The 25206-nt window shown below is 46.6% G+C and overlaps 1 protein-coding gene across 4 annotated transcripts in view; it reads left to right on the forward strand.

The window, feature by feature from the left end:
• The window catches only part of PUS10 (pseudouridine synthase 10), a 1772971-nt gene that overhangs the window by 686951 nt on the left and 1060814 nt on the right, over positions 1 to 25206 (forward strand). For all 4 annotated transcript variants that reach the window (XM_069608030.1, XM_069608029.1, XM_069608031.1 and 1 more), the window contains one exon: positions 8141 to 8252. In XM_069608030.1, the coding sequence (XP_069464131.1) occupies positions 8141 to 8252 (112 nt within the window). The remainder of the gene's footprint in view (positions 1 to 8140; positions 8253 to 25206) is intronic.

Below are 25206 nucleotides of genomic sequence, written 5' to 3' on the forward strand. Positions count from 1 at the left end.
ATGCTATAGAAGTATATAGGATAGGAGGGTAGCAGTGAAGAATGGCGGTCTTAGGTGGATACCATGATCCCCCACAATAGTCACTGCTCCATACAGGGTTTCCCCCTCCCATGAGATCCACCCGCTAAGTACCACCCCCAGGGGTTCTTTCGGGTAGCGGCCTCACCTCCCTGGCCTCCTAGGAAGGGGCTCCCCCCTACGGAAGCAGCAACATCATCCTGGGATTCGTCACACATCTTGCGTGTAAATTAGATTTGCTGAATGCTATGTACTAGCACCTGGTTCCCCAGTGGTAGATCCTGGTCACTGGTTAATTCTGGATATCAAGGAGCTGCTTTAAGCTCCTGCTTATCATCCCTTAATTTTGATCCCTGTAACGCATGAAGCTTTAGTCTATTTTCTGTTGAAATTAAGATGAGTTTAAATGAGAAATCCGATTTGTAGGTAGTACTTTGTTCCTTAGCCAATCTGGAATAGGTTTAATGTCACATCACCTTTGAATTGTGATTGGAGCATTGCAGATTGGTTCCTCTAAATGTGATGTCATTGAGTGTTCTCAACTTAGTCATATTATGCTGTTTTTTGTGAACAAGGTGAATCCTAGATATGACTTTGGATGTGAATCCTTTTTTTTCATACTCCGTGGAGGCTTTATCTGTCCAGTTGCATGGGCATAAGTCACCCCCACCCCACATCCACCAAATATCCTCTCCAAGAGTCTCTGAAAAGGCACCTGGAGATAAGAGGGTATTTCCAAGTTTTCAGCTTCTGAAGGCCCTCCACACATTCTTATATTATTACATCAAAGGCGATCCTCAAGGTCTACTACTTGTTGCAAAGCTTTCCTGCTGCAATTCAAGTAGCTGCACCCTTTACTCATACTCCAGACTGTTCATGTGCCCAATCACATTTTCTACCTCTCCCCTTCCTTTATTCCACCTGCAAATAATTGTTTTCAGCGTTGAGATCATTCAGGTCGCTTTTACTCTGTAATAGTTATATTTTAGTTCTTGAAGAAGCCTTATCAAAGCTTCCTTTGTAGCAGGGGCTGTTTCTTCCTTTGGAGTTGATGATATCACTCGTTTACCTGGGGCTGATGCATTTTCTCCTTACTGGTGTCTTTGATAGAGGTAGATTTTGCTTCTTTAGCTTTAGTTTGGCCCGTCTCATGCAGACCTGTCAACAGATGACTCTGCTCACCTTGTTATTTTATTTAAGGTTGTATGGATCACCAACCTGTCTCTATTACCACCAGGGCCCCAATGCAATACGATTGTGTTAGAGTGAATCCTCAGCTTGTAATGTATGTCAGTTGTGAGGGAGAAGGCTGCACACCTGTTAGGGAAAATTCTCATTTATGGCTAATTTCCCTCACCTAGTGAGTCCCCCAGCAGCTTTGCTGGACTTTTGGAGTTTGAACTTCTGGAGACTTATGGAGTTTTTTTCCACTTGGTAAGAGTGAGAGCTTTTCCCCCACTCTTGCCTGGGTTTTGCTATGTGTTTCTACCTGTTTTTGTGATTGTGGACTCTGAAGTACACCACTTCAGTATCCCCCTTTCTTTTTGTGTGTCACACAGCACCTTCAGTGCCGTGGCACAGGGTTGCCTTTGAGACTTCCTTCGACTCCATTTCTGAGGCGACTACTGTCCCCCAGAAAAGGGTAAAGTTACCATTAACTTTACTTAGTCAATCTACCACAGATCCAGTACACCCCATCTTCCATGGAGTACTGGAAAGGGTTAACTCGTATCCCTTTGTATCTGTACCTCCTAGAGCATTGTTTCGCTCTTTTAACATTTAGACTTGGCTGGTGGCAGTGGTATCTACCCTAACTTTTCTACCGCGATTATATTAGATAAACGTGGTACTGTTCTTGGCTATTATATTAGCCTCGAACACAAACCCGCTTGACCAAATCATTTTTTTCTTGGCTCCAGTTGGGTTTATTCGCCATTTCTTTTTATTAAAGTCCTTCTTGTGTTTTACTTTGTGCGGCAAACTAGGTTCGCCTTCTTTGTTCACTGTCTTTTGGCGGGCTTCTACCTAGAAGCCCTGCTCAAGGCGCCTGGGTGTCACAGGGTATCCTAGGAAACCCAAGTCGCGCTTTGTCATGATTGGCCAGTGTAGTTGTCCGGGCTGGACAACCCCCCTGCTGGGTGATTGACAGCCAGGCTGCGTGAATGGGGGTTTTTCACATAAAAGGCAGGTCTCTTGGGCTAGAAGTCAGAGTCGCCACTGGAACTACAAGGAACCGAAGAGAAGCGGAGAGAACAACGGCTGCTGCAACTACCCCGTCCCGGTGAAGCCCTGCTGCAGTCCCGAGCTATCTGCCCTTCAACGAGTCAGAGAAGATCCAGTCCGGAGTCTTCTTCCCTTGAGCTTGGTGGGGATAACCAGCTCATCTTCTACAGGCAGAGGATCCTCTTCCATGGTCGAAATCGCTGCACACTGCTGTAGTGGTCCGGATAGCCACCTGAAGAGCCTCTCCTGTTTTTAAGGAGCGCACCTTTTATTCCTTATCGCTGCTGCCGGCTTCATCCCTGTGTTGTGCAGACCCCCTTCAGACGTCCTCCTTCAGAACGAAGCTCCAGGAATCGTGGCTCTGCGGGAAACCAACAGGAACAACTGCCAGAGCACTAACTGCACCACTGGAACAAGCTACTGTGTTCTGTTGAGGAAATTGGGTGAATCCCTTTTTCTTCATTTCCAAGGCTTGCCCTTGCCTTCCCTCCTTCTTATAACTTTTGTTTCCGAACATTGACAATATCAAAGTACTTTTGGCTACGTTGAATCGTGAACTGTCTGACTGTGTGATCTTCGGTAACTGGCCCCGGTGTCTTTCGACCCTGGCTCCGGCCCTTTGACTTTTGACCTCCTGTCTCTGAGTGTTTCTTGATTATGCCTGCCTAACCAAAATATTGCCTGTGATTTTTGTCTCCAGCTCCCTCTGGGTATCTCAGGTGCTATGTGTGTTTTTGCCCCGGTAGCAATTCATGTCACGGTTACGCGTGTCTTTAGTCGACCGAACTTTCAAAAAGTGATCGCAATTGTATTCGCGGTAACATGTTTTGTTCACACCGGTTCATTCAAACACAGGGTACTTACCTTGAGTCTTACTGCACAAAGTAAATTGGTTAGTTGTAGTATATTTAACGTGTGGTTTTTATTGAAGTTTAATGGAAGTGTTGTGTTTATAACAAATGGTTTAAAAATAAATGTACTTATATTTTTCTACCTGAAACCTTGAGTCAGTGTTTGCTTGAGTCACAGTAATTGTGGTCCCTTTGTGTAATCTCTGCTACTGCTCATATACTCTTGAGATAAGCCTGGCTGCTCCGCCACTGCTACCACTGTGACATAGTAGTACAGGCTTGTACCAAAGGTAAAACTTGTATTGCCACCTGTAGTCTTAATTGTGTGTAGTGGTCCTTAGGGGCACTACACAGGATTCTGCCTAACACACACCTACCGACCACAGTGTGGAAATAGCATCCAAGCTTAACTCAAATCTATCCAGAAGTAGTTTGCAAAAAGCAGTAGCTCAGGAGACGATGTGTGGTTCCACCAATTAGCAACTTGTCCAAGAAATTACCCTCTAGGTTTGCATTCCACCAGCAGTGCAATATTGCATGGGATTTCCCTCCTAGGTGCGAACGTTAGAGGTTATCTATTTTATATAGTCCTACAGCTCTTCATCTGAGGGAAACAATTGTAGACCCCCCTTCACTCTGTTCTTCATGGCTCTTTGACAGTGCAGGTAAATGTTTAAAATTAGGCTGTGGTGTTCATGAGGTCCGGTACATCTGTGCTCGTCTTTTTTCCACAATTTCACCGTTTAGTAAATGTTTCTTTTATGGGGGGCAGGACCCAAAACCAACTTCCCATTCCCACACCCTTCCACTACCCTGATAATCACGTTTAAATGTTCCTTTTCCCCACCTCCATAATAAATGCTGTGAAAAATGCGGCTAAACAGCCGTTTCACTAAATGCAGTGAAATGGCAGTGATCAGATGGTAGATACTATCTTAAAGGGCTTCTGAAATAGCATTTGCTTTTTATTTCAGGGAGAGCAAGCAATGCACCAATATTTGCTCCCTGATAGTTCCCATGGGGGTGCTACTCAGCGGGTGGATTCCTGGGAGGGCAAGCCCCTATGGGACCAGTGACGACTATTGTGGGGGAATGTTGTATCCACCTAAGACCCCCATCTCTCCTGTAGGTCTCAATAGATATTTATAGATTGTTCTACTCTGTAGGACAACCTGGTGGGGTTAATTATTTTGCTAGTACAACTCAGCGAGTGATGTTGGCCCTCTGACCACCCAGGGAGAGGACATCTGCGGATGCAACGCCAGCCTGCTGGAGCAAAACACCAGAAACACAGCGGCAGGCCGCATATAGGGGCTAACGCCTCCCATACATCTATTCTTTGGGACTTTCCTCTAATTCCACTTGGGCTTCAAGTACAATGTGGCATGCGATAATGCAATCCCTTCACTTTCTCTGGAGCCACTCCACAGAACCCTCCACCCTGCTGTTTCCACAGAGAGAAGGAGAATCAGTAACACACTCACTTGTTTTGTCAGCAACCCTATCTCTCCATCCCCAGAGGGATTGTGGTCTGGCTGCCATTACACTATATTCCTCAGAGCCCACTCACAGCAAACGCTGTGGAGCCCCGCAACATTAGCTGAACAGTGTGGCACGGACCCTGGGTATGGTTTGTTTGTTCAATGATCTGCCTTTATTCTGTGTTCCTCGGGAGTGCGATAGAAAATCACACCATCTTGTTTCCTGAATGGACTTACACATCTCCCCCTGGACCTCCACCGCATTTTCATTATTTTCTGGGTAAGCAATAATGAACAAAAATAAATATTGGGCCACTTTTCCAAATTGAGGTCTTTAAAATTAACCAGCAAACATAATACAAAATTCATACTGCTTCATTCTTGCCCCAGAGGAAAACTGGTGCTAAGTGCCTTTGGTCAATTTCCAGCACAAGTAAAAATGTAAGCTGGCTAGTTGTGAGAAACCTGAGGATATTCTCACGTCTACTCCCTTTGCATCCTCTATGCAGGTGGCCAGGGAAAGGCCATTGCTTTTGGATCCTGTGCCTGGGGGGAGTGGGCATGCGAGGGAAGATCACCTGGATAGAGGATCCTCTGGGATTGGAAGTGAGATGCCTATAGATGAGACAGTATTCCATATCTTCCTTTCCAAAAGGAACCCCTATGCCAGAGAAGGTTATGGGATATTGTTCGTCCAGTCCCATGATCTCTGTGAAGGGCAGGAACCATTATTACATTAGACAGGTTAAACAAGGGAAGAGGAAGGGTAAACATGAGACTGGTATCTTCCTTATACTCAGGATAGCCAATTTGATCTTCCGCCAACCTTTTTGGGTCATAATAAATGTGTTCCACTTTTCTACCCCTTTAAAATGCATGACAGTACTAAGACGAGGAAGCGACGACTAGGAGCCACGAAGTTTGCCTCCCATTCAAATACTGGGACGACGAAGGGGCCTGAAAGTCAGGTATGTGCCCTTAATTGGTTTAATTATGGTCAGGCAAGGCAAGCCCTTAACTTACACCTGCAGCCTATTCATAAAGCTCAGGTATATAAAAATGGACAATGCGAACAAGCATTGGAATGCAGGCAGAAGCCGAAACAAGTGGATCAGAGTGGAAGCTGTACGGCAAGAGAAGCTGAGAAGCAAATACGCCATCAAAAGTCATGGGAATCCCCTCGGAAGGTGTATGTGGATCGAAGGTTCCCCAGCTGGGCATGCGAGCAGCAGGTGCTGCAGAAAAGCAAAGCCCTTCAGAACAGCCGGCGAGTGCATTTAATTATAATTGTGAAGCTCCCGGCTAATTGTCTGTCCCCTCGAAACCGAAAGCAGAAAGGAGGATCCGCCAAGTACGGGATAAGTGCCTGGGACACTCACAATACCCGCAGTGCTCTAAGAAGACCGGAAATTCAATACTGGTCAAATGAATGAAACTAAGCATGTTACTTATTCCGAATCCCAAGCTGAATTAAATAAATACTAGTAATATGGAACAAAGCAAAAATATGTTATTTATATTGAATACAAAACTAAATGAAACTAATGAAAGTAACTTCACGCATTGAATGAACGGACAATGTTACTTATATGAAACAAACAACATTATTGATTTTGAATTAGAATGACAAAACTGAATGAAACAAGTGAAAGTAACATAGCGTACTAAATGAAATGAACCAATTTGCTTCAATTGAATAATGCATTGCATGAAAGTAGTGATAGAAATTTAAGTTGAATATCAAATTGAATCAATGGAGCAAAAGCCACCTTTATCAGAAGCAAATACATATTGAATTACACGAAAGCAAACCTGATAACCAGATGAATTATTTCTTTGAATACAGTGAGATAGGCTGAACACCAAGTTGACATAGTTGTGACGCTGTGCTTTAAGAAACTGTTTGGTGAATCACATCTTGTACCCTGGAAGCTCCTGGTGGGCGTGGCCTGCAATGGGTGGACCGTGTCATCTTAAACTGCGCCAAAACCAGAGATCCACTAATTGTGAACCAAAGGTTGATGGCAAAGCGAATGCTAAATTCCTGGTTGTGTGACCTGTAATGGGTGAACCATGTGGTCTAAAACTGTGCCTTGACCAAGGAACTTCTCTATGTTAACAAGGAAACTTGATGTGGTGAAATTAAGAAAGCCAAAGGTGATACACCTCAAACTTGGGGAAGGGACCCTGAGTTATACAAGTTCATCTAAAAGACAAAAGCCTCAAGGATACTTACTTTTCATATGAATATTGAGCTTGGGGAAGGGAACCCTAGGTTTTGGTGTCCTGGAACTGAATTACCCTGGAACTGTGTTGAACTTGGGCAAGTGCACCTTAACCTTTATAAACTGTATTTCATATGATGCCAACAGGAAGAGAAATGAAACTTTGTGGTGAACCTTTTGACATTTGGGAGAGAAAGCTGACAAATATGCCAGAGCATGAAGTATCTCAGAACTTTGTTTTGAGGATAAGTATAGGATTTGGACACAGACAGATTTTTATGTTGGTCTCACCGACATTGATGTTCCTTAGTTTCTTTAGGTAGGGTAATCCCACCTTAGTATAGGGCAAGCTAGACCTTAATCCATCCTGACATTTTCTTTAATAAAAGATTGTTCAACTTTGAATCTGTTGTCTGTGTCTCCTTCCATGATGCCAACCTGCAGCACAGCCACTAGTTGGAGCTACTGTCATGGTACACATCCTTTTTTGTAATCCTGCCATTGATTTATGCTGTTACCACTTTGCACTTCTTTGTGTTTGGTTATTTCAGCCTGACATTGGGAATGTGTAAAAGGCACCTGTCCATTGGAGTAAGGAAAATTAGTAACCATTGTAAATCCAGCTCTCCAATTGCATAGGCTCTTTTACACTACCAATGCCGACCATGTTTCACACTAGGGTGTTTTTTTGGTGATATAGGCTGCCTTAGGCGAGAGTCTTCTAACACAAAGGATCAAAAAGGAGGTGGACAATCAAAGTTGTATGAGAGTTATCTAATGTGTGATGGATGAGTCTTAGAAATTTTGAAGCTGTATAAATAGTATCTGATGCCTTCACCATCTGGCTGATTTCAGGAGGCTGAGGAAAACGGGTCTATGGGCTGGGAATTCTACCTTTACTGAGGTAAACCCCTCTCTTGATTTTTAGCCCCATCCTCCCTTTCAGCCTCTCTCCCAGTTTGTTGAACAGAAAAAGCAACTGACTTAATGCCACCTAGCTGGTGGATTTGTTGGTCCATGGAGGATCCCAAGCAGCTCATACTGTTTGGTGGATCCCAGCTGTCTAAACGTACTCTTGTTGTCTTAAGAACAAATGTAAATTGATCTTTTTAGTATACTGCTTTTAAAAATTATGGTATTTTCTTAAGTGTTGGAGTAATGTTTCCCAAATAACATAGGTGAGGAGTTAATCTCTAAGGTAGGAAACGTATATATGTTGCATCTTATAAGGGTATACAGAGAAGGTAATTGCACTGGGCTTCTAAATAGAAATGATTTTCCTGTTTGTTCTCATGACAGAGAATGTGCAGAGATGCATATCTTTTTTTCCTTTGGAATTTAGAAAGCAGGGACTGTCGCTGCAGAAAGAAGACATCATCCAGATTAAAGAAGCATACAAGTGGATAACTCATCCAATGTTCGCGGATGCACTTGGTGTTCAAGTTGATCCCAAGGTATTTTCTATAGGGCATTTATTTCTTATGACTGGTATGAATTTACCTGTAATCCTTTTGGACTTGTTGCTAGCCTCTCTGAAACATATGTGCGAATTATTTACTGAACCATACTTAGGAAGCCTAAAGACTACAATTGCACCTAAAAACATTTGTGTACATGCATGTTATAAGTATCATATCATAGCCCTGACAAACCACAGAAGAGTTATATGCTAAGCCAAAGGTATGCTCCCTCCCAGTTCAACTATGCATTTGACCATCACCAAAATGTTACTTTATAGCCTAAGTATTCTTATATCCGCAGCCCACTTCATTCATATTTAGAACATGTTTGGCCTTTAGGGTAAGGGGTCAGATCACCTGTCATAGCAGCAACAAGGAAGCCCAAGTGCATGAAATCCGCCCTCAATGACTCTCACACATTTGGATCTCTTTTCTGCGATGCCTTTTCTGCACATGCATCGGCTGAACACATCTCGCCTACTGTGTTCAGGGGGCACTCTGGGCATTTCCAGTGTTGTTTACCTATGCCAGCGACTTTGCTATGCTGTCTGTCTTTCTCTCCAACTTTTCTGGGCACCCTTTAAGTCACATCAGAGTACTCTCATTTGACACATGTCTTGCAGTTTACAGATTTCTGATAGGCAGCAGCACCATTGGCTAGGGGAGAGCTACAGCATGATTTCAACTTGTTGCTTACCTTGTCATTTGATCACTTCAAAATAATGCACATTGGTGGCTAGACATCTTTTTTACATTTGTGTATTTCCTTTTATTAATTTTCAAAAAATAAGAAACAGGTGCTAAGCACATCTCCATAATTACCCCACACCCCCTGTCAGGGCCAATGTGAGCATTTGTCCGTTGTGGGCCTAGATTCTCTCAGCCAGGCTAGTTTGTCCAGTAATTTCAGGTGTTGGGGACATCATTGTGCTCTGAAGTCTTCCTGGCAAGGACCTCCTGGCAGTCTCTGGAAAAGCGAGGCAATATATTATTCATGGCGTACGTTGCCCACGCTAACGCCACAAAGTCCCAAACTTTACAAAGCCAGTCCTGGAATGTGGGGATGGCATCACCCTTCCACCTCTGTGCAACAAGCAACATTGCTGCTAGGGTCAGCATCATCCATGCCTTCCTTTGTCCCCTACTATTCTCCTCACCGGTCCCTTCATCCAACACCAATAGAACCTCCTCCGGTGGTATTCTATCATTGTCCCCAAAGGCCTGGGCCTGAGCATCATGTACCTCCCTCTAAAATCTCTCAAGTTTAGGGCACCTCCACCAAGTAGGAGACCATGTACCCTCCCCCTGCACCTCCTCTCCTCCAACATTCCTGTGAAGACCCAGGATATATCTTGTGGAGTCGGGCTGGAGTATAGTGCCACCTGTAGAGCAGCTTGTACCAACATTCCTGCAATTGAGTTGCTTTTGGCCGCCTTTCGTATCCTTTTCCATAGTCTCTCCTAGTCGCCCCTGTGGGATGTCTTAACCCACTAATCCAAGCCCTGCAACATCACTGTGCATTACTGGCAGCAGAAACCTCATAATGGCCGCCAGAAAGCATGCTGCTCGCCAGAAATCACCATAAAGTGCGCAGTGAAAACCTGAAAAATAGGCCACCATCTACTTATGCCTATGTCAATGAGCACAGGAGATCACTGCCAAAACCCACCATTGGGCTACCCACAAAGTAGCCTGAGATCACTTGAAAAAGCAATGCTGATTGCCAAAAGAACCACAGAGCTGCTTTAAAAATCAGTTTTTATTTGGTGTCAAATTTTCAAAAATGATGGCTCACAAACCACCTAAAAAGATCCAACCTCCTTGTTGGGGCTTCCACATCATTATACTGCAAGAATTTACATAAATATAAGGTCCACAGAAGTATGTGTTATCTGAACAAAGTCCACTTTTGAGGATTGCTTGCTGGAAGAAATCTGTCAAAAATGGGTGTAATACCGTTACTCACCTTTACCAGAAGCCAGCGTTTTAAAACCGTTTTGTGTAAAGTTGTACATTGAGCCCAAACTATGCCAAAGAAAGACTTGCGATCAGAAGCCTAAGAGGTGGATACAATTTAAAACTATATTCTGAAAAGGCGTGAAGCAAGAAATGGTTTGATGTATTTGTGAAAAATGTGAGTTATATTATAAGATCAGACAATTTTTAGACATTGGGTTAAGAGTTAAGTTTCCCACACTGTGTTCAAACGAATTCCACACCTTCTCCCTGGACAAAGGAACTTACCCCTGCCCTTGGCTAAGAGATTGACAGGCTGGTGTCAAAAGGAATGGGGATTGGCACCCTGGCCTGTTGCTCTCAGTGCAGACAAAGGAATCCTTGGGCTGAATAGAAAATGCTAATTCGGGTGTGACTGAAAACAAACTGCTGCCAGGAAGGAGAGACATGTGGCCTCTGAGTCAGCACAGCTCTGGGGGCGGACCAGACTGAAATGTGTATTTAACATTGAGCAAATATGTTTCAGAAAAATGCCTATAACTAATTGCACTGAACTGACAAAAATGTGACACTTTGAGATTGTTAAAATGAAAAATTTGCTCACAGTTTAAGACTAAGCTGGACTCCGTGCGATGTTCTGAGACCAAACCCCGGAATTTTTCATATTGTAGCTACTATGTTTATGCCAGGATCCTGAAAAATTACAGAATTGTGCTCAGATGGGGTGTGAATGCATGTGTAGAAATAATATTGAGAAACCCACCAAAAGCGCAAAAAGTGGTCATTTCTGAACCCAAGCTCTTAGGAAGATGAGTTGAACAGAAATGTACCTTAGTTAATCTGTGATGTGATTTATGTAGTATTAACTAGTTGTGTATATTGTAAATATGTGTTTTATGAAAAATAAGATATGCTGTACAGAGACCAAGGGGAGTGTTTTTTCCCCAAGCCATAAAGATGACACAGGATGGCACGCTGATCCTTTCTCCAATAAGGGGACCTATCAGATCAGAGGGTTGGGCATTGTAGAATCAGCCTCCCCACCCACTTGGGAAATACATAAATAGAGACTGCTGAGGACAGATAACACACCCACTTTCCACTTCTCAACCGATTTCTTGGCGAAGCACCCTGCAGGAAGACTCCAGACATAGAACCAACTCCAGAAGCAAGCTCTAGAACCAAACTCTAGAACCTTGATGCAAAGAGGCCTAACCCACAAGCTGAACCTTTCTCAGCAGGCCTGCAGAACCTAGCAACCTGATTCTAACCCCTAACTTCCAAGGGGCTCTCACATTCAACAGCCGGGCTGTGCTGTTTTGCTATTCTAGCTAAGAACCCTGTGCTAGAACCCAGATCCAGACCCAGAAAGCAGAGCTGTATCCAGAACCCTTCAGATCCAGTACAATAGGACGCGCAGACCGCAGTGCAGTGCTGAGACCAGAGTGCCTGAAACCTGTCTGTTGGCGAGAGAGAATCCCAGCTAACCCCTTGACCAGATCTTTGACTGGGCCCATTCCATTCCAAAGCCATAGGAGTGAATATCTAGTCTAGAACTGTCCATAACCAATCTCTTAGTTTAAAGTAATACTTTTCCATCCATTTCAATCTGTCCAGAAATGCATCACAGAACCTCTGTTTTCTATCCTTAATTCTTCTCTCCTCCACATAATTCTTGATAATTGTAGCAATAATCATCTTTGCGCTGATATTTTCTGAAGAGGAACCAAGTGGTTTGACGGACAGAGATCAGAGCGGAGGCGCTGCTGTTCTGGTGGCTGCCCGTTGAGTGTCGTGCTTCTTCATAGCTCCTTAGTATAAGCCTATCCTTGTTGGTAAATCTTTAAAGCGCATCTGCCATTTTTGAAAGCTTGACTTTATTTCTGAAAAATCTACCTTCACAAAAACCTCTAACTTTTGAACCGCACGTCCTAGAACCCAAATTTAACTGTCATTTCGAAGCTAACATCCTAAGCTTTCCAACTAACCTAAAACGACATTCATTATAGTTTTTCCGTAATCACGTTTCACGCACACGGAAAAATTGATGCGAATTGCAATTTAGCTCCATTTCACCACATGTCAAAATATCTGTTTCTGGTTTTCAACTGCTGAATTCGTTTTCAATCTGATAATCATTCATGAATCATTGCTAGTGTTGACCTGAACCAATCCAAAGTAACTCTCACTTATCCTGAATCTCCATTTAGTGAATTGAAGTCATTTTTAGCATTTTTCCCTTTCATTGCAATCACATTCAAAAGTATTTTTGCCTTTTTTAAAATCATACCTGTTCTCTCTAAGCTTGCTGGGGGAACTGGGATTGCACTGCATTATTGATTGTATTCCTGAAACCTGTGTGCCCTCATTTCCGTCTCTTCATATTACATAGTGGGGGGAGTGTGTAGTCACATGGGAGAGTGATCATAGTGGCTTTTGAGTGAAATCATGCCAAGTTTTATTTCTGTGCTGCATTCATTCCTATTATTGCATTTCTTTGAACTCATATAAAGTATTCTCTGCTACCGTATCCTTCATATTCCTACTCCTAACTGATTAAAGAGATTGTTGATATTGTAATATTACCCATTGCTGATCACTGTTCATATTCAGAAGTGTGCTATTCAGATATTATTCTATTGATAAAAGTGTGATATATATTGTTCAATTCTTCCAATAAACCTTTTAATTTTCAAAACAAACCTACTTCTTGGCTCAATGAGGTTGGGGAGATCCACAAAGAGGGGTGTTATATAAGGGCTCATCATCCAGATTTAAAGAACTTTGACATAAAAATAAATAAAGGCTTCCGTTGGGCATCCCATAATAAGCATTGTCTTAGTTGGAGTGGTGGATTGAAGTCACTTATACCTCTTGACAATTCTCTCCCTACCGTTCTTTCCCACTGTTCCATACATGGCCATGCTGCCCGGGAAATAGCCTTGTCTAAGATTTTATAAAGATTGGAGATTAACCCCTTAGACCTGTCTTGTGTCAAAAGGAACTTGTCAAACAGGGTAAGGTCACGGATAGCTGCTGCCTTGACCGTTCGGTCTTGAAGCCAGTGCCGCAACTGAAAGCACCTGAGCCTCTCATTTCCTTCCACCCCGAAGCACTGTTTGCATTCCGTAAAAAGTCTGATAGTATAACCATGAAACACGTCTTGCAGTTTGCTGTGCCCCATCCCCACCATTGTTTCAGTGACCATGGTACCGTCACAGGTGAAAAGTTTGGGTTACGAAATATGGGAGTGAGTGATGATGGGAATGTCGTGATCCTAAACTACCCTGCCAGTTTGTCCCACAAATCCGCCACAAGACTAGTGATGGTGCTTAGGTACATGTGCTTTGGCCTATGCTGTCGCGGCAGCCACATGACTTCCTCCAGATCGTGCCTCACCACTGCCAGATCCATTGCTACCCACTGATTTCCCCTGTTCCCTGTAAACCATTCTTTGATGATCCACAATTAGGAAGCCTTGTGGTATGGTCTCAAGTTTGGGAGCGCCATCCCTCCTCCCCCCCCCTCCCTCGGGGGACATCAGTAGTATTTGGCTAATCCTTGCACTCTTGCCCTCCCATATAAAGTCACCTGTTGCTTTCCTAAATTTGCTAAAAATCTATTCAGGACCACCACCGGGAGAGCTTGAAAAAGGTAGAGCACTCGAGGGAGTGTCACCATCTTTTCTCCAGCTTTGGATCTTTCATGGATTCACATGCTTAGAATATTCCCCGTCGTCAGACTGGGACCCCTCGGTACACATAGCCTTTTCCTATAGGAAAACTTCTGACACTTTTGTGTCCTATCTACGTCCTTTTAGGACCCGCCTATGCATGCTCCGTAGGCCGTCCCAGTATAAGAGGCCCGCCCCCGCGGCTCCCCTTCAGATTTCAACCGTCTCCAAAGTAGTGGGATCTCCTCGCGTTGTCTTACTATTTTGTACAAGGTTGTATACCTGGAGTTGGAGTTAGAGAAAATGTCCTCCATGTCAGGAAAAGCGCTGTTCCGTCCATGCGCGACGTGCGGCTTGAATAAAGTTTACGAGGGGGACGGACATATGGATTGTATATATTGCCTCCACCCTCATCATTCGGCTGATAACTGCGACATATGCAAAGGGTTTTCTCAAAAAACCCTCAAAGACCGGAGTCGACGGCTGGTGGCATGGCTGAATGATGGAGCGGGGGCATACCCCCCTTCGGAGGTAGGCTCCACACAATCGGCGAAAACATCACGCCGCGCTACCTCGTCGGAACGAACCACCGGCGAAGAAATCTCGACCGACGGAAAAAGAGTCATCTGGGAGTCACTCAACTAGAGACTCCTCGTCAAAAAAATCATCTTCATCAAAAAAGCATGAAAAGGAAAGGCAAAAATCCTCCTCGGGCGATCATCATAGATCGACCACGAGTCGAGAGTCGAGTAAAAGCAGGCCAAGTGGGGAAAAGGCGGGACCGCCTAAACCACCTGCTAAGTCACTGTCGTCGGCGGCGGTCCAATCATCGGCCTCCACCCTGCCACTAACGCCGGTGGCATCCACCGTCCCACCGACAACGGCGACGACAACGGCGACGACGATGGCCTCGTCGACGGGGGTTCTACAGGAGGCCTGGAGGCCTGAGGTTTTTGATCCGATCCCCCCGGATACTTTACTGCAAGAACAGGCTGTGTCGCTGTCCTCGGAGGACGAGAGCAAGAGAATAGCTGGCCCAGCAGACCTAGGACTACGAGTGGCTGACAAGTCGTCGACGAGGGGATCCGGTATACCGGGATCTGCCCCTCTTCTCAATCCTCAATCGGTTTTGTCGTTGGAAATTCTGTCCACGCTTCAGTCCCTGCTACAGTCATTGGACCAGAGACTACCTCAGGCAAACCTGCCACAGTCACCCGTCGTCGAGCCGGGCCCGTCCCGTCCACCGACGCACCTACGCACGCCAATCTCAGTACTGGCACAAGAGGAAGGTGAGCTGCCAGATTCGGATTCTGACAGGGGAGCCATGTCGGATATCTCATCATCCCCCTCCAGGGATCCAACCTGGAAGTCAGAGGTGGAGTTGGAAACCCCTAGAAGCCCAGCTCACCCGTCCCCTCCGGACGACATTGCATCATTCCATTCTATGATGGAGAAGGCGAGTAAAGAATTTGGTTTGTCCCAGGAAGAACAGAAAAAGGACTGTTTTTTGTTCGACCACATGGGTAAGAGAAGGAGGTCTGTGTTTTCAATACCAATACTTGACCACGTGTGGAAGGAGGGGTTGCAGACAATGCGTGACCCTTTTTCAGAGCCGGCAGTGAAAGGACGCCTAGAGAAAAAGTTTAAGGCTCCAGAGTCTACCCCCAAGTGTTTATCCTCCCAACCAACACCAGACTCGGTGGTGTCGGCGGCAGCGGCGAGGAAGGCGAAGGCCCAGCACAAGTGCACGACTCCGCCTGAAAACGAAGCGAGACGCCAGGATGCCTTTGGCAAAAAAGTGCTTTCCGTGGGAGCAACCACAGTAAAGGCCGCAAACTCTCTGGCGATTGTAGCCAGATACGACAGAGAGATGTGGCACAGCCTAGCTCCGTTGCTTGATCATCTTCCCGAAGAACATAGGAAGGCAGCGATGTTACTTGTCCGAGAGGGTGAAGAAGCCTCAAATCACGCAATAAACATCGCGGTGGACCTCGCAGAGTCAGGCTTCAAGCAAGTCAATAATGGGGTCGTATTACGACGACAGTCATGGCTTAAATGTACCTACTTCAGGCCAGAGGTACAATACAAAGTATTGGATATGCCTTTTGAGGGAGACCTTCTATTTGGTGAGAAGGTGGACGAAGCCTTAAAGGGAATGAAAGAGGACTCGGACACGGCATGTTCATTGGGTGCCCTCCAGAGTGGCCGAAGCTACAAGTCTTTTCGTCCCTTTAGAGGGGCTTCAGGTAATTCCAGATTATCTGCGTTTGGGGACAGATCCTTTGGCAGGTCGGCTTACCCCTCCCAGGGATACAGGCGTGCCTCCCAAACGGCAAACCGACGCCGTAACTTCCAGACGTCCAGGAAAAGACCATTCTATCTTCGTCGTCGAGAGACAAGCAAAATAAAGACCAGAAGTGACATACAACACACCGTTCTGGGGGGAAGAGTGTCAGCATATGTCGACGAATGGGAACGAATAACGACGGATCAATGGGTGCTGGACACTATAAGAAACGGACACTCTCTACAATTCAAACACAGCCCTCCGCACATTCCACCTGCGTTCACCGCTCATTCCCATCTGAGGATACTGCAACAAGAGGTAACACTCATGTTAGCAAAGGGCGTGATAGAATTAGTTCCAACATCACAGAGAGGTCAAGGAGTCTACTCAAGATACTTCGTCGTAAAAAAGCCGAACGGCAAATGGCGTCCCATTTTAGACTTACGCGATTTCAACAAATCTTTAAAGAGCCTAAAATTCAAAATGCTCAATCTGCAGGAAGTGATCCGCGCTGTTCAAGAAGGGGATTTTCTAGCGTCCCTGGATTTACAGGACGCGTACTTCCATATTCCAATGTGACGGAAACACAGGAAATTCCTGAGATTTGTAATAGGGCGGACTCACTACCAGTTCACGGTTCTTCCCTTTGGGCTCAAGACCTCCCCCAGAACGTTCACAAAATGCCTGGCTCCAGTGGCGGCCTGGCTAAGGAAGCAAGGCCACCATGTATACCCATACCTCGACGACTGGCTGGTAAGGGGATCCTCCCCAGCGTCGACCAACACAAGTTTACAAGCCACCATGCAGCTTCTTCAACAGCTGGGATTCGCCATAAACTTCGACAAATCCTCTCTGCGGCCATCGAGAACGCTGGTATTCCTGGGGGCACAGTTCGAGACCCAATTAGGGCTAGTGAAGCCTTCTCTCGACAGAACCTCAAAACTCAATCAGCTGGCGAGCCGACTACGTCAAAACACCAAGCTCTCAGTGAGAAAATACGTTTCGGTCCTAGGGGCCATGGCATCCTGCATCCATCTGGTGGCAAACTGTCCCCTATTCATGAGGCCAGTCCAGGAATTCCTCGCGGACCGATGGACGCAGGCCCTAGGATTGTGGTCAGACAAGATAACCATCGACGACGACAAGCTGCTTCGGACCCTTCAGCGGTGGCAGAGTTTCCACAATCTGAACAACGGTGTACCCCTACAGGAACCGGATTTTCAGCGAACCATAGTCACGGATGCGTCCCTAACCGGATGGGGAGCTCACATGGGTTCTCTCCAAACGCAAGGTCGCTGGTCTCCAATGGAGTCACTCCTACACATAAACGTGTTGGAGCTCAGAGCAGTACGATGGGCCTTGAAGGCATTCCTACCACACATCAAGAGATCGCGAGTACGAGTACTGACCGACAATACAACGGCCATGTTTTATCTGAGGAAACAAGGAGGGACGCGATCAAGAACTCTTTCCATAGAGGCCCAGAAAACATGGCATTGGGCATTAAAGCACGAAATTTCCATCGTGGCTCACCACCTCCCGGGAGTGAGGAACTCGCAAGCAGACTCCCTCAGCAGAAGCATGGCCCAGATACACGAATGGGAAATGGACACAGTTCAACTGATGAAAGTGTTTGAGAAATGGGGTCACCCCCCTCTGGACGCCTTCGCGACCAAAGACAACAGACAAGCAGATGGCCTCAGGAGGGTTCCATGGGGGAGGCATTCTCCTTCCCATGGACGGACATGCTCCTTTATGCTTTTCCCCCCGTTCCCCCTCATACGAAGGACAATACAGTGGATACGCAGATACAGTTGCCAGGTAATTCTAGTGGCACCATACTGGACGCAGCAACCGTGGTTCTCCGACCTGCTTCACCTGTCGCTGGAACATCCTATAGCGTTTCCGAGAGTCCCGAACCTACTATCCTGGGACAAAGGCACGGTATGGCATCACGACCCGGACAGTCTCAACCTTACAGCCTGGCTCCTGACTTTTCGGAGTTCGGTGCTTTAGACGTTTCGGAGGATTGTCAAAAAATTCTGCAGGCGGCTCGAGCCCCTTCTACAAACAAATCTTACACCTATAAGTGGCGGAGGTTCTGTGAATGGTGTCGAGGACAACAAGGCCTACAACCGCTGTTGGTGACGCCGGAACAAGTTCTACCTTACCTGCTTCTCTTGGCGGAGAGGGGTTTATCCTTCACATCGATAAAGGTGCACCTGGCGGCCATCTCGAGGTTCACGAGGAAGAGACAGTCCTCTCCTCTATTTAGCGACAGACTTGTAAAACACTTCATGAGGGGTTTATTTCAAACTTTTCCCCCGGTAAAACGTTTCCCTCCAACTTGGAGTCTCAACACAGTGTTGGCAGGCTTAATGAAACCGCCTTTTGAGCCTATGGCCACGTCCGACATAAAATTCATATCGTGGAAGTTGGCATTCTTGATTGCTATCACATCAGCTAGGAGAATCTCGGAACTGCAAGCGATGGTCGTAGACCCGCCATACTTAAGATTCTTTAGGGACAAAGTGGTCCTGGCAACTAATCCGACGTTCGTCCCAAAAGTTCCGACAGTGTATCACAAACACTCGTCCATTGTTCTCCCTACTTTCTTCGCGACCCCATCATCGACAGCAGAAAAAGCTCTTCATACCTTGGACGTTAAGAGGGCTCTGAAATTTTACCTACATCGTACACAGGAACTCAGGTCTACTCGACAACTGTTCATCGCATATGGTCCGTCGACGAGAGGAAAAGCAATCTCTAAACAGGGATTGGCTCGATGGGTCTCATCGACGATTGCGTTTTGTCACTCCAAGGCCGGAAGGCCACTGCAAGGACACCCTAGAGCCCGTTCTACAAGATCAACGTCCTCCTCAGCCGCATTATGGGCAGGAATTCCGCTGACGGACATATGCCAGGCTGCGGCATGGTCAGTGCCCCACACGTTTACCCGCCAATACTGCCTTGCCAGGCAGCATGCGGACGAGGTGCAGATGGGAAGAGCTGTCCTGCGCCATCTGTTTCAGTAAGGTAAGCTCCACGCTGTGGAGAATCTGTTTTCTACCTTTTGATGACTTTATGTGGGTAAGGTTATATGAGTTAACATATTCCTGCTGTACATATGCATTGTGTATTATGGTGAGGATATATTACATTACATTCTCACCGCCGTTTCAGGTGTTACTGCTATACAATCTATTCTAAGCATGTGAATCCATGAAAGATCCAATGCTGGAGAAGGGAATAGTTTCTTACCTGTAACTCCATTTCTCTAGCATTGGTATCTTTCATGGATTCACATGCGCCCGCCAACCTCCCCGGAATGCAATGTATTTGACTGATAAGTTTAACCCTTCCTACTTTGGAGGGGCCGAAATCTAAAGGGGAGCCGCGTGGGCGGGCCTCTTATACTGGGACGGCCTACGGAGCATGCGTAGGCGGGTCCTAAAAGGACATAGATAGGACACAAAAGTGTCGGAAGTTTTCCTATAGGAAAAGGCTATATATGTGTACCGAGGGGTCCCAGTCTGACGACGGGGAATATTCTAAGCATGTGAATCCATGAAAGATACCAATGCTGGAGAAATGGAGTTACAGGTAAGAAACTATTCCCTACTGCCGACATTCTACCTATCCAGGAGATCTTAAGCGCCTTCCACTTTTGGAAGTCCGCTTTGATAGATGTCCGCATGAGTGGGAAATTGGCCGCATACCAACCAGCCAGCATTGGGGTAATCCTAATTCCCAAGTACTTAATCCCCCCGGGCTCCACATGAACGGCGATATAGCCTACAATTCCACCACCTCCATGCACTTAACATTGAAATTCAGTAATTCCGACTTAGTTATATTAATCACAAGGCCTGATGCCGCCCTGAACTCAGATAGAATTTCCTTGCTTGCCCTTATAGATTCCCCAAGTTTCGCCAGAGACAGGAGCATATTGTCTGCGAAAGCGGCCACCTTATGCTGAGCTCTGCCAAATGGTATCCCATGCACACCGCTTGACTCCCTTATTAATTGCAGCAATGGTTCTAAATATAAGGCATATCACAGGGGTGAAAGAGGGCACCCCTGCTTGGTCCCCCTGCTCAGTTGAATACTGTGGGACATTGAGCCATTGATCTGTAGGCACAGATATAATTTGCCTGGACCAGTCGTAGGAAGTTCCCTCCCAGGTCCATCCCTTCCATCACCCGAAACAGAAAGGACCACTCCACTCGATCAAAAGACTTTTCGGTGTTGAAGGATGGGAGGACCGCAGGGGTAGAGGTCTTATGCACTGTCTCTACTAAATGCGCTACTTGTCTTATATTGTTGTACGTCTGCCGCCCCTGCACAAATTCAGACTCATCCGGATGGATTAGAGATGGTTGTATCCCCCCCCCCTAGTGTGTTGGCCAGAATTTTTGTGTATATTTTGGCGTCCACAATTATTAATGCTATTGGCCTATATGATGTGCATTTCGTGTGATCCTTGTTGGGTTTGGGAGAAGGGTGATTTTCGCCTCCTCCATGGACGTTGAGATTCTGCCTGAATACCGGAAGTGGTTGAATAGGTTGGTCAAATGTCAAACTCTTCCCCTACTTTCTCCACTACTCCCCCCCTCAGGTGATTCCACCCTAACTGAAACCAAGATGGAATGTCCTCCGATGCTCCTACAGCCCAGTCGAAGCCTTAGTAGTCCACCACTCCTTTGAATTTGGCCTGGTTACTTTTCCTCCTCCATTGATATTACCCTTCATTCCTCTTTTCTCCCCCAAGCTCCCCACCAGCCTTGAGTTGTGGGCCCCGAAGGGTGGCTCTTCGCCTGCGTTGTTCTCCCGCTGTCACCCATTCCCATGGACGAGGCCTCAGCAGGTTCTCAGCCTGGGGATGCAGTCTTCCTGGGATCCTTGGGACATGTCGATTTGCAGGAGGTTTTCTCCCTCCTGAACAGATGTGATGCACTTTTGGATCCCTTCACATCCAAATACTAAGCTTAAGGGTAAGGTCCATTTGTAGAAAATTCCTCTAATGGTCAGCTCCCTTACCACCAGACCTCAGATCTAAATCCTCTTGAGCAGTTAGCTGCCTACCACATCCTGAAAGAGGGATATTGTGGTGCCTTTGTATAAGACTGGTTCCTGCACCCTAGCTGCTTGCAGGTCTGCTTCCTTCTGTGCATATCATGAAAAAGCCGTAGGCACATCCCTCTGCCTGCCGTTGGGCCCCCTTACTGTCCAGCCGGTTTGGTGTATTTGGTCCAGTTTGATGTACCCTGGACTTGTGTCACCCAGGAGATCCGCAAAGATCCTTTGAACCTCCCCCTTCAGGTCCTTGTCTGCAACAGCTAACAGCTTCGGGGAGGTTTTTTACCCTTATGTTGATTCTCCTTGACCGGTTCTCCATGTCTTCCATCTGGAGCTCAAGGTTTTCTGTGGCCATGTGAAGCTGTTCTATGGCTTCCCCCTGTGCCTTTGTATGTTTGTCCACTTCTTGAAGCTCCTTTTCCAGGAGATCTGTCCATTCCTCTAGTTGACCGACCTCCTGTTTTATTTCTGTTAAGGCTGAATTAAGGGCCGATCTCATTAGCTGAAATTGTTCCAGAAACGCTTTAGTTAATCATGTTTGGAGGTACAGCATGTCACTGTGGAGATCCTGCCTTGACATGGGCCCGTAGCCTCTGTCCCCACGGGTTCACTTTGGTCTGCCATTTCTTGCAGCCTTTGCCTGGTCCCCATCCCCCCCATTGGGCCCCATAAAGTGGGGATAGTGCCCAGTGTGCCTGCCGGGGTCGCTGCCTGTTTTGAGGCCTTTGCTTTGGTTTTGGACATTTGTGTCGTGCCCATGACCACCCTTCTTTCCTACTGAGGGCCCCGGGCTCTCTCCGACCCTCGCCAGTGTTTACTTGACTCGTACAGGGCTGCCCTCTTCTGCCTTTTTCTGTCGTGGATGTGGGTGGGAGGGCCAGGTAGCCACCCCACACAGTCTGCCTGGCGCTTTTTATGTCCCCTTATTTGGCTCACTCTCTGGATGTGTCCTTGTTGGGGCAAATTCCTCCTGTGCGCTTCCGGACCCCGGTTTAACACTGTTGTCATGAACCATCGAACTCGCCCCTTCTGGGCCTCCTGGTCCCTGACACGTCGGGGTTTACACTCTATAATAGTACCAACATGGCTGCAAACTGAGAATGCTGTGCACCAGTCTTCATGTTCTACGCAGAGCGCTCTATAAAGAAGCCACACCTCTGCGACCCTGCGAGTCTCAACGCTGCTGTTAGCTGTGACCGGACGTGTGCTCCGTACTTCTCCATTGTGCTATACTGTTGTTTCCCGGTTCCTGGAACCCCATCTTCCAAACTACCTTCCCTCCTTCTTATCCAGCCTTCCCGGATCCCCTGTACCGCCTCCGAGTGCTCCTTATCCTTTTCCTTATTTTCCTGGAGTTTTCCATTGATCCCAGACATCGAAGCTGAACGAACACTGGAAGCCGAAGACGGCCGAGCGGGCTTGTATAAGACCCGGACCATACGAAGGAAGACTCCTCCTAAAGAAGTCATCAGGCAACGAAAACAGGTGAGAAAGGGGGAAACCTGTGACAGATTGAGACTCCACCTGACCGAAGTCGATACAGACATGGAGGCGGCCATCCAGGATCTTATGCGTGGCATGCAAGAACTAACGACCGAAGTACAAAACCTTAAGGCTGAGAACGCCGCATTAAAACAATTGGTACTATCCCGCGACTCTGCCACAAAGGACAGTGTGCTATTGGGCAGCATTGTAGACAAATATGATGGGTCTGCAAAACCCCTTCGTGGATTCCTGGATTCTTGTTTGGTCCACTTTACCTTTAAACCTTATTATTTCTCCACCCCCAGGGCTAAAGTGGGCTTTATCATTTCACACCTTTCCGGGAATGCATTAGCCTGGGCCACACCATTAGTTAATTCCGGAGATGCCCTTTTGGATGATTATGACGGATTCATTCAAGCACTTAAAACCATGTTTGACCACCCAGAACAGGTCTTTAGTGCTCAAGAACGTTTACTCGATTTCCAGCATGGCTCTCAGGACATGCTCATGTATGTGACTCTATTCAAGCAACTGGCTAAAGAAGCGGATTGGCCTTCTGAAGCTTGCTTCACTCTCTTTCGAAGAGGGCTAAATGAAGACATCAAGGATGAATTAGCAAGGGTGGCACGTCCAGGTTCATACCAGGCACTTATGGATCTTGCTCTACAGATTGATTTTCGCATCCAGGAAAGGAAGGCAGAGAAAAGGAAGACCAAGTCACCCCTCCAGAAGATCCCCTTAGAGACCTCCTCGAAATCCGAAGATCCTTCTGTTCTTACAAACAAACCCGAACCCATGCAAGTAGGGGCCTTCCGTGGACCCATATCCCCCCAAGAAAGGTTGCGAAGGATCCATACTGGCGTATGCATGTACTGTGCCTCGGACAAGCATTTAGTCAGAGAATGTCCAACAGCCCCTCCGCGGCATTCAGGAAACGCCAGCTCCCGATCCTAGATGGAGCGCAGTTTCGGGAGAGAGATGTTGGCTCCACATCTATACCATCCTTGAACTGTCCTGGACAAGACACTCTGTTAATTTTACAGGCCTTTCTATCGTCATCCAAGAAGGAAACCTACCCCATTCTGGCATTAGTGGACTGTGGGGCCATGGGAATATTCATAGATCAAGAATGGGTCCTTAAACATCATATTCCCAACGAATCCCGGAATATCTAACAACCCGTAGAAGCAATTGATGAGAGACCTCTCTCTTCTGGACCTATAACCCTTCAGAAATCGAGCTTGCAATCGAGAGAAGATAAAGTTTGACATCATAAAATCCACCCATTACCCAATGGTATTGGGAATGCCCTGGCTACAAAAACACAATCCATACTTCAATTGGACAGTAGGTTCCTTGTTCCTAGGTTCCGAATATTGCATGTCTCATTGTCTACTCCTGGATCCCTCTCCGACACCATCGGAAGAACGTCCAACAACCCAGCAAGGTCCTCTCATGGTCTCCAACATCGTCCAGGTTCCTAAGGTCTACCAGGAATACGTCGATGTGTTCTCTTCTGCTATTGTTCAAGCCTTACCACCCCATAGGCCAGAAGACTGTGCTATTGAAACCGAACCTTTAGCTGTGATTCCCTTTGGAAGGATGTTTATTATGTCCGAACCCGAGAAAAAGGCCCTTCGTGAATACCTAGATACTAACCTAGAAAACGGCACCATACGCCCATCCAAGTCTCCAGCCGGAGCTTCACTATTTTTTGTTCCCAAGAAAGACACCAAGGAGCTCAGACCTTGTCTTGATTATCGAGGTCTGAATCAGTGCACCCTTAATGATCGTTATCCATTACCCTTGATCTCAGATATCCTGGAAGCCGTAAGAGGAGCCGTAATATTCACCAAATTGCATCTCAGGGGTGCCTACCATCTGATCCGTATTAGGGAAGGAGACGAATGGAAGACAGCCTTCAGAACACCCTTTGGTCATTATGAATACTTGGTCATGCCCTTTGGACTCGCTAATGCTCCGGCTGTCTTCCAACGCTTAATTGATCGGGTTATTTTCGGATATTGTCATGATGCCTACCTCCAAGGAGCCAGGTCCGACCCAGCAACCCCAGAGGCAGGCATCATTTCCCCCAGGGGAGTGCCAGCGGGCCCAAGCTGGGGCCCTTTGGACGCAGTCCTGGCGCCTTAGGCGCCAGGCTCATGTTGGACCCCTGTCCTGGCGCCTTAGGCGCCAGGCTCATAAAGCTAGACATGTGTTCAAGTGTTTTAATGTGCACTTACCTGATGCAGACCATGCTGCCACATCCAGGCCCTCTTGAGGCCTGAATGGAACTACTTTACCTGTGGGATTACTTTCCACCCGGGTGTGGTCGGGGAAGGATACATACCTGATCGGAGGAAGGATACACACTTGGAACTTCTTCCAAAGCTATTTAAACCACACCCGATCAGCAACTCACGCTTCGCGTTGTTCTGCTCCTCGCAGCTGGACGCTCACCGTGTCAG

Source organism: Ambystoma mexicanum, chromosome 4q (genome assembly GCF_040938575.1).
Source record: "Ambystoma mexicanum isolate Mex_15411 chromosome 4q, UKY_AmexF1_1, whole genome shotgun sequence".
NCBI lineage: Eukaryota > Metazoa > Chordata > Amphibia > Caudata > Ambystomatidae > Ambystoma > Ambystoma mexicanum.